A 9,714-nucleotide genomic window follows, 5' to 3' on the forward strand; every position below is an offset into this window, starting at 1 on the left:
AACCGGTGCCGTGGCTGTTGCCATCGCAGGAGTCACCCACTGCAGCCTTTACAGCAGAAGGCACAAAGCGCACACGCGTGCATGGGCACACACGTGCACGGGCACATGCATCCGGCATGCAAATGCTTCTGGGGAGGACGCCAAGAAAGAAAAAACAAGAAGAAAGAGCGTAATCGCGGAATAAAAGAGGACGGCGTTCACGCCGCTCGGGCGGCCGTTTGTCAGCCCCCAACCCTTGAATAAGAGAAGGCCGTTCCTCCCGTCGCACTGCTGCTCCCTGCAAAAACATCAGCTGCTTCTGCTGCCTGGCAGAGTTTAGAAGATGAGAACAAGGAAAGAAGAGGGAGAAGGGGGGGGGGGGGGGGAAAGAACCTTATCTTGTAGGCTCTGCATCAGCTCTGAAGTCAGGACAAATTTGCTTCTGCTCAAAGTGGGCTTTAAAAACACCAGTTGCCCCAGTCAGAGGGAAGCCTGCAAAGCTTTGATCAAGACACTGGCATGTGCTCACCTGGTGACAGACAAAGTCAGTAAGGGATACACCCCACAGAAGCAGGACCCCATCCAGGTTTGCTTTCATGCCAGAAGATTCTCCTACTTACCACTGTGAAGGTTTTGATTTTCTACCTCCAGGTGAGAAATTCTGGAAAGGAGTTCATTTTGGTCACCAGCAGGCCCAGCAGCGGTTGCGCTTGCACTCTGCAACAAGGAAAACCGAGATGAAACAAATCTGTTCACCTACTCCCAAGCTCAGTGGTTCAGTGAAGCAAAGCAGAGTCATGCCTTCAGGGAAGAAGAAAATTTGAGAGCTAATCTAAGAGCAAGGGCATTTTCTCTAAAGGCTTTATAAAAAGAATATACTAGTTCTATAGAATGAAGCGTGGAACATATCTCAAGAAATTTCAGCTGGCACTGATGAGCAAAGGATAGTCATTCTTTGCAGTCTCAGATCACAGACTGCCACTAAACACACAAAAAGTTTTGAAAGTTTCGTGCTAACCCCCTTAAATGGGGCAGCTGGTCTCCCTCTCACAGACAAATTGAGGCACAGAGCACAGAAGTGACCTGCCTAACGTCACACAGCGAGTCACTGTGAAAGCTGGAAAGAGATCCCGGCATTTCTATACTTCCCATCTTCCCCGGTCCAGCCTTTAACTCCTCTCAAAACAACTTAAAACTACTTTAACACATCCTGAGGGAGCAAATTATACCGATCCAGCTTCAAAAGTATTTAACAGCAAAAAAGAGCTTGCCTTTTTTTTTTTAAGGAGGCCCTTATCTATAAATTCAAATCAGCAAAGGGAAAGAAAATAACAGGCCTTCGCACTTAGTGTCATTTATAATCTAATACAACAATAGAGGAAATAATTTATACTCTTTTAAGTGCACCCTGCATATAATTATAACGTGGTTCTTGGTTGCGGTTGACATGCTTCTGAGATCTCAGCAGTCACTTAAGATGAAGAGAGGAGAATACGGGGGTTAAGATGAAGAAAGAGGAATATGGGGCACGCGGAAAGCAGGTCTCAGGATGCCCGGCCCTGGGAGACACACGGAGCAGTGCGAGCTGCTCCGAGCAGGAAGGTCAAAGAGACCATTCTCTACCCACCCAAAAAGGGGCAGGGGCCAGATGTCAAAAGCACCATTAAACCAATCTCCGACACAACCTTTGCAGCGGATGCAGGCTCAGAAACACGAGTGCAGATCTGCAGTCCCCAGACACCAAGCTGGGAGACCTGAATGCCCTGCTAGAAGATCCTGTTATATAGGGTGAGCTACGACCACGTGCCAAAGGACAAATGCTTCTTGTCGTAAGGAAGGAGAACTTGGTCCATCTCTCCAAGGCAGGGCTGTCCTTGCCCTGCAACGTCCTCTCAAATCACACAACCAGCTCCGTCCGTGCACAGGTGACTTACAGTTGAGCGGCCTGACTGCCTCTTGTGACGGGCAGAAGGAGCTTCTTTGCTACGAGGAACTGTCTTCTGCTGCAAAGGTTCAACACAGAAGATAGAAAAGGCTTTCACTCACGCTGGAAGAGGCAGTTCAAGTGCAGGAAGCAGATCCACATGCAGGACAAATCATCAAGCAACAAGATACAGCCTCACGCCAACTACACACCAAACAAAGCCTGCGCAGAAACATTTATCCACGAACTCTGCCACCTTCTTGTTAAACATCTCGGTGCCTGCAGAAAGGTCACCCAGCCGGGTGGCAGAACTAGACTGAGATGTCTAGAGCATGGTCTCAGTCATCTCCCCATCTGCAAAATCAGAGGTGCAGCAGGTGCATGCATTACTGCAGCACGCAACACCGTCTTCACTAGTTCTCCTGCCATTAGATAAAATCTAATATCTGACAGACGCAGAAACACATGCAAAGTTACCAATACTCTTAACAAGTTCCCAGTTGCCACTAACGCATCTCGCCCAGGGAGGAATAAAGCAACACAACACCAGTCTGCACTAACAACTTGATGAGACCCCTGCATGGGCTTCCATCCTCACACGCACCACCAGAATAGAGGCTGCTCGCCACGGTGGGCTCATCACACCAGGCTAGCCCTAGCCTTATACACCAAGGACAAAAATTAAACCTCAGATGAACTCATTGCCTGACCTCTTCCTGTTCTGGTTACACCATCAGGGCCAAGGTCTACGTTAATTCAGTGAAAAGTGAATGCTGGCAATAGTCACATCCATCCCCGCCCCCTGAAAAAGCACTTCTTGGTTTGACTCATGATCAAACACAGGAGCTGTGTCACCTGCAAAGAGATACACAGCCGGGTTTTTTTCCAAAAGCAGCCTGCTGACTCAGCGAAGCAGCAAGCACCGCAGGTATTTGGCAGTTTGAAGCCCTCGTCACATTTTCAAGCCAAACGCTGAAGCATTTCAGCAGGCTCTGCGTTTGCCCTGGCAACTGGCTATCCTGCGCACGACCGTGGGTGTTCCGAGACACTGCAAGACAGCTGCGCCTATTCAGTGCTGCAGAACAGCCCGCTTTTAAACCCTGGCTCTCAGGTTTAGTGGAAGCATTCTCCACAGAAGCCAGCTGTGCCTCCTCATTTCTCTTCCCTCTTAGTAATAACTCCTCAAAGATGAGAAACCTAAATTGAGGCAGTGCCATCTACCTTGACACTTGTGAGCTGCCATCCTGGAGGTCAGCACTGCTCCTCCCTGTAGTCCTGCAGGAAAAACAGCTACAGCTTGGCAGGAGGCCTCCAGCTCAAGACAAACCTGCCAGCCTTGTGTGGTTGCGTCACTTAGGGGAAGAGTTTGAGAAAATCACGGCCATTTTCCCGCAAAACACTGTAGCTATGGCTTGCAAGAGCAAGGTGAGAGGACTTTGAAACACTCTGCTCTGCATGAAGCTGTTCTCAACGAGGAAGAGCATGGAAAAATGACATTTTGTTATTTCAGCAGACCTTTTGAGTAGTATAAAATACTAGAATACAAGCCTAGCTGTGTATTGCTGTCAGGTGCTGTTTGTAAAGCTTTGCGTAGCACCCAGGGAACTGCGCAAAGCAAGAGCTCTACAATGCCCGAATTCCTTTCCTTTTCATCCTTCCTTTGCCAGCTTACATTGAGCCTGCAGGTGAGACAACATTAAGGTTGCAAAAATGAAGCCCAGAGGAGAGTCAGCATTCTCAGTGGGGCATTTAAGTATGCGCCTGCCCATCAGTATGCGGTAATACAGGTAGCACAGGCGCTCGAGGAGCTACAGGACAGATATCTGGGTGGCTCCGTGGGGAGCCGTCTCACCTCCGGGATTTCTCAGCTGCAAGTCGCTACTGAGGTCTCTGCAGAAATGGCAAGTTTAACAACCTGGATGCACCTACAGGTTAAACACCCACAAAATTCATGTGAATAGTTCATTGTTGTGCACCTGGACAAACGGATTCAGCATATTACATACGCTAAGCTAACCCTAAACCAGGATTCACTTGCTCCTCCGTGCTGTATTTTTCACGCCTGTTTAAAAGGGAGGTTTACAACAGGAAGAAGGCTCACAGCGCTCACAGACATGGCACAGCATTTAAATCAACACCCTGTGCATTTCAGACATTACTTGTTAGTCTTGGGCAACCCCAGGGCAGGGCAAGCCTGAGCACAGCCATCTCTTGCTGGCAAGAAGAGAGGGATGCCAGCCCCAAGCTCAAACAAGCCAGAGATTAAAAGTCTTCACAAACCAGGCCAGCCATCCTTTGGGAACCTGTAACTGTGTAAAGCACGGTATAAGAGGCACAAACCTGGAGGTATCGGCCCTTTTCCCTTAATTTGAGTTAACCAGTTACAAAGAAGAGCGTGCAGATTTTACAGGGGCGGTCACAGATGTGATGCGTAGGTTTTCCAGTCCAGAGCTCACATGTGGTCAAGCCACATGTTCAAGAAATTGTGGTAAAGTTGCCGTTATGAAACTGAGGGCTTTCCCCTGAGGTGAGGATTTTTCAAGCTTTTAGAGATGTGGTCACCAACCTAAGCTACACACTACCTACAGTGTGTTTTTTCCTCTGCACAACCAAGCACTATTTCCTCTCCTGACTTTACTATGCCAAGAGGAAGCTCGACACAAGCGTTTGTGAATTTTATCAAGGACAGTAATTCAAAATCCCAAAGGTGGGGGGGTTCCAGAGCATCACTTCAGTCACTTCCTGTGCGTTGTCTCACGGACGGAGCTCTTTATCTTTGTTTTTTCTAAGCTTAAGCCATAGTTTTTGTGCTGAACACACATTAGTGATACACTGGCCAGTGCTGCAACCTATTCAAAATATTTTGCATAGCAGAAGCACTCAGCAAGTCTGGAACCACACCAAGGACTGCATATAAATTTAATCATCCAGGCAAATTAAAACCCTGGGGCTTATGAAGGGTAGGAAATAGAATCTAGCCTCAGCCTCAAAGGGCTTTGACCATCTGTCCCTCTCTGAAGTTTGACTAAAACATACTTTAAAAATCAGAGACAAGAACACTGACTAATGAAGAAAAAATTGGCAAAGGTTATCCTTCTCCATATCAGCTGAAAGAAATCCGTCTGGACAATTACAGGTAAAATCTCCTCCCTTGGTATGTCAGGCCCAACCAATGGACGCAGCTGGAAAGGTGGCACTTCCCTCACAAGAAGTACCTGGAGGTATCGGCCCTTTTCCCTTAATTTGAGTTAACCAGTTACAAAGAACAGCGTGCAGATTTTACAGGGGCGGTCACAGATGTGATGCGTAGGTTTTCCAGTCCAGAGCTCACAAAGCACTCATAGCTTCATCCAAAAAATAAACCTATTTTGTGCATGCAGAGATACAACACCCTTCCCCTCAGGTTGGTCTACCTGAGCTCTGGAAACATGGAAAGTTTAGCCACGGTCAGATAACACAAAACTGAACTGTGGGGAAACGATGTTGAAGAACTAGAAGAGGCTTTCCCCCGCCTAAGACCAGCAGGATGGATCCTGGCTGGTTTCCTACCGAAGGTGCGACCATTCCCTGCGCACAGATGTGTTTCTGAGTGCGGTCTCCAGGTACTTTTAGCAAGATCAGAGGGGTTTGGGGAGCTTTTCTTGTTTGAATCCCACGCACGGGAAATGCACAAATACAGAGGCTTCGTAATAGGGAGCTTGGGCAGAGAGGGGAATAACAGAGCTTCAGACGCCCGCACCAGCCACCTACCCAGCGAGACCCCTTTCATTACAGCCCCCGAGAAGGGTTTAGGAAGTGAGAGTTCAGCCACTCACTCTGTTGGACTTGCTTATGACCTCAGGCAAGTCAATCCTTTCCGTGCCTCAGGTCCCCAGCTGTAAGATTTCTCACCGCCTGCAGTCTCAATGCCACCAGCTGCAGTACTGCACATGTTAACAACTTTATATCTAGGAAAGCATTAGCGATCGAGCAGATGTCAGCCGAGAGATTGTTTAAAGCAGAGATGACCATGCAAAGCGGGATGAAAGGTATGTGCAAACAAATGTTTCCAGCATCAGAGCTTTGTACCCTCCTTCGGGAGGTACAAACCACTGCCTCAACCCTTCTAATGCTCATTCACACATTTCAGAACAACATTATCCAGCTGAAGCAGATCTGAAACTAGCCTTGGCTGAATTGCACTGCAAAAGGCAGGCACTAATCTTCCATCTTCCCATCTGAAAAGAGCCAACTCTTCACTTGCTACATCTTTGGACTCCTGACAATAACTCTGCATGTTCAGGCGGAAGGAAAGACTAAATCCTGACTATAAAAACATGCTTCACTGCTCTGTAGATCAGATAGTATAAATTTGGCTTTCTGAAACAAAAAACAAAGTTTAAGCATGTTCTAAAGTCAAGCCTGCTTTACGCCACGGCTGTCCAAGATTAATGACGACCCTTTAGAAATGCCAGCTACAAAACCTGATGTTTCAGACTCATTTCGCAACAGCTCAGTCTTTCTAACTCGCACATTAACACAGAAGATCCGACCGTGGTTTACCGCTTCAGGTTCCAGGGCAGAGATGTGGCAATGTGTGGAAAAAACTTAAAAGGTGAGCTCTCCAGGGTATCGTATAAGCCAGGGTAAGGCACAATCAGTTAAACAAGACTACAAAACAGAAAGGAGGAGGAGGTCATTGTTGCCACCTGCTCTGCTTATCTAGGCAACTGCATATTTTGGGAGCAGAATGGCAGGTAGAGGTTAGATAAATTATGGAGTGCCCCTGACAGCAATGCAGATTAGGGTGCACAATGCTTTCTCTAATACAGTTGTGTGCAGTACATAATGCTTTTCTTTCAGGCCTTCAATGGAGAGTCCCAATCCACTTTTTGCAACATCCCAGATTCCAGTTTTAAGGCTCTATGGCTCAGTCCTGACCTTAAATCCTCAAGCCCTCCAAGCTTTCTTCACAGGCACAAAAAAAAAAAATCCAGCAGATGAATTTTTTATATTCAGCACTAACCCCAAGAAGTGCCACAGGGGTGCAAAGGACTTGATATTCTCAAATTTGTTCTGGCTTTGGTCTGGTGCTTTGCCAGTTCCCCCAGTCTTCCCCCCATTACGGGACCTGGACGACCCAAATGACCCATGCTTCTCACACAAAGCAGCTCTTTAACAGGAGTCACAGGCCAGGGCAAGAAACTCCTCATCTTTGGCAAACCACAGACCATTCAGCAAGATGAGAATATGCCTTCAGGGTAGACCAGCAGCCCTGCCAGGTGATTCGTATTTAGGTTCCCTGTCCCTACTCACCACATCCAGCCTCTGCTCCTGAAGGAGGCCGGTCTTGGAGAAAGCAGCTGCTGCTAGACCTTGCCCAGTTTGAAAAGGTCTTTCCAAAGTCATTTAACACCACGCAAAAAGTTCTCCAACCCTGCCTGGGATAGGGGCTCATTTCCTCACATATTTGCCTTACTAAAGGCCAAACTGAAAGTCTTCGACAGAGGCTGATAGTCTCTACCGAAAGCGCAAACATGTTGTTTCAGATCTGAACTTAAATGAGCCAGTTCAGGAAAATCTTCCCTAAGCTGTTGGCTGAAACACGGATGCTGAAGTAAGAAACTAGCATTAGAAAACTTCCAAGTATTTTCCTCCTCAATGTGTTTTGGTTTGGTTTTAATATTACTAAGATGTCCCACCTTTCCATTGATTCCCAGGCTGTACTCGGGACCAATGAATCTAAGCAAATTTAATCCTTTCATCAAATTTGCCCTGATCTTTCTGCATCCACTTCCAAGCTTCCAGTGCAGTACTGAGTATCTTGGATCACTCACATGAGCGGTTGCAGAAGTTGCTTTTGTAGTGTCAAGTTCAACAGGCACAGTGAGACCACCATGGGGAAAGCAATTAGCCTAACTCCTTCGCATTCACCCCAAATTTATGGCTCCTTTCTGCTTGTGTTAAGGAAGAATATGGAATATTCCCCTTGAGAAAGGCTCGATTCCCTTTACTGTACTTACCTAGATAGAAACTGAGGGTGTTAAAAATCCCAAGAGGGACTTATGAGGCCAAATCAATATAGATAAAGGATGGATACCCTCAGATGGAAGATATGTGCAGGTATGTAGTAGTCCCACTGCAGAGGTAAGAAATCAAGACACATGGGCTGTATTCTGTGAATTTTCTTCACCCATGAAACCAGTCCACTTATTAATTTAAGATCTCAGCTTTCTCTTGAAAAATGAAGAGTTTTAACAGTGCTGTCTGTACATATCAGCACAAAAACACCTCCAGAAAGGATGTTACCGAACTTCTACAGGATGGTCCAGACTTAGAGCTAGTAGCCAAGCTGAGTTCCCTAGATGCAGCAGATGGAAGATAGCATTTTTTTGCACATACCTTAACTGAAAGTGAAACAGGAAAGAGAAGGTGGCAGCTCAGTGTACCCCGAGAGACATACGTACTCCTGCTGGCAGCTCAGTGCTTTGCTACCCAGCAAGGTTATTTTAACAGTAACTCGTAACTTGTTAGGTAAGACCTGTGGGAACATTCCACCAGGAGAAAAAGAAAAGAAATGCACAGCAAAGAATTTTAACCCAAATCCAGTTAGTTTTAAAAAGCACTGCAGGCTAGCAAGCAGGTAAGCAGCATGCACTCTGTAGTAACGGTGCTCTTGATCAGATGGAGCTATGCTGGCGGTACACAGCGCTGCACACCTCAGTCTTCTCTAACTTAAAAATAAGAAGCCACACAATCTATGAAGTGGTCACAGCGGAGTTCTGTGAGATGCACCACAGCTAAAAATGGTTGCAGGTAGCCAGCTGGTGAGAGAGCTTGGGTACTCACTCCGGCCAGCGATTTCTGGATATTCTCCCTGGCTCTGGCAATGTCGCGTAGGATCGTGCTGGCTCCGTTCTCCTGCAAACAGTGCAGAAAGAACCAAGATTTTTTTTAAAAAGATATGAAACATGGGAACCAGTCAGGGAAGTTAAAAAAAAAAAAAAAAAGAGGGTAAGAGTGGGGGAGGGTTCCTTCCAATGATTCAGCAAGTATTGCAAAATTAGCTGCAAGGATTGGATCTAAACCAAGCAGCACCAACTGCAATCCCTGGTCACATCAGGCCACGTGTCCAGAAGATCATCCAGTCAAGAGCTTTTCAAATTCTCTGTTACTGCCCTGAACGGTTTGGACAGCTGCCAGCCAGGCAGAGGGTTGGAGTCACTTCAGTGCTCCTTACAGATCTATCGTTAGGCAGCTCTTTTTCGTAGTATTACCTGTCATTGTATTCAGGCAAGAAGTGACAGCCCTAACTGAAGTCTTCTATCCAGAGAGGTACGGCCCAGAGTAGAGCAGCACAAGTTGGGTTTTTTTTCCCCCCATCCTCCTGCTGCCGTGCCTTAGCCTGGATTTGAAGATTCCCTTCCTAGGGCACAAATTCAGTTTCCATGATCCATTAAGTCCTTGCCTCTCCCAGACTGCAACCCCATAAGCAAGATCGGAGACATGAAACTGCCCACAAGCCTAAAACCCTGTGTCCAACAGACCATACAAGAGCAACAGCCTGGACACATTCAGGTGGATACCACTTCCAGGTTGCAGGAAGGTTTTTAAGGAGCGGCAATCTTTTTCCTTAGCAGGGAAGTGGCTGATAAACTGCTGCAGGATCTCCCCCAGAGCCTTCACACCACCTCTCAAAGGCAGAACTTCTTCACTGGAAGCTCCTTACGTGGCATGAAATAGTCTAACTGTCCTAAGAGCACTGCAGAGGTTTGCACTTTAACATCTACTTCAAGGCTTATCTATAGCTTCTAATTTTTATGCACATGTCC

The 9,714-nt window shown here is 46.9% G+C and overlaps 1 protein-coding gene across 1 annotated transcript in view; it reads right to left on the reverse strand.

Moving 5' to 3' along the window:
* Positions 1-363: 363 nt before the first annotated feature.
* Positions 364-9,714, reverse strand: part of LOC103922161 — a 14,397-nt gene continuing 5,046 nt past the window's right edge. The window contains exons 4-6 of the mRNA XM_009330248.1: positions 8,732-8,803; positions 1,914-1,982; positions 364-696 (exon numbers count right to left, since the gene is read on the reverse strand). Of these exons, the coding sequence (XP_009328523.1) occupies positions 592-696; positions 1,914-1,982; positions 8,732-8,803 (246 nt within the window). The 3' untranslated portion in view covers positions 364-591. The remainder of the gene's footprint in view (positions 697-1,913; positions 1,983-8,731; positions 8,804-9,714) is intronic.

This window comes from Pygoscelis adeliae, unplaced genomic scaffold, assembly GCF_000699105.1.
Source record: "Pygoscelis adeliae isolate BGI_AS28 unplaced genomic scaffold, ASM69910v1 Scaffold428, whole genome shotgun sequence".
Classification (NCBI taxonomy): Eukaryota; Metazoa; Chordata; class Aves; order Sphenisciformes; family Spheniscidae; genus Pygoscelis; species Pygoscelis adeliae.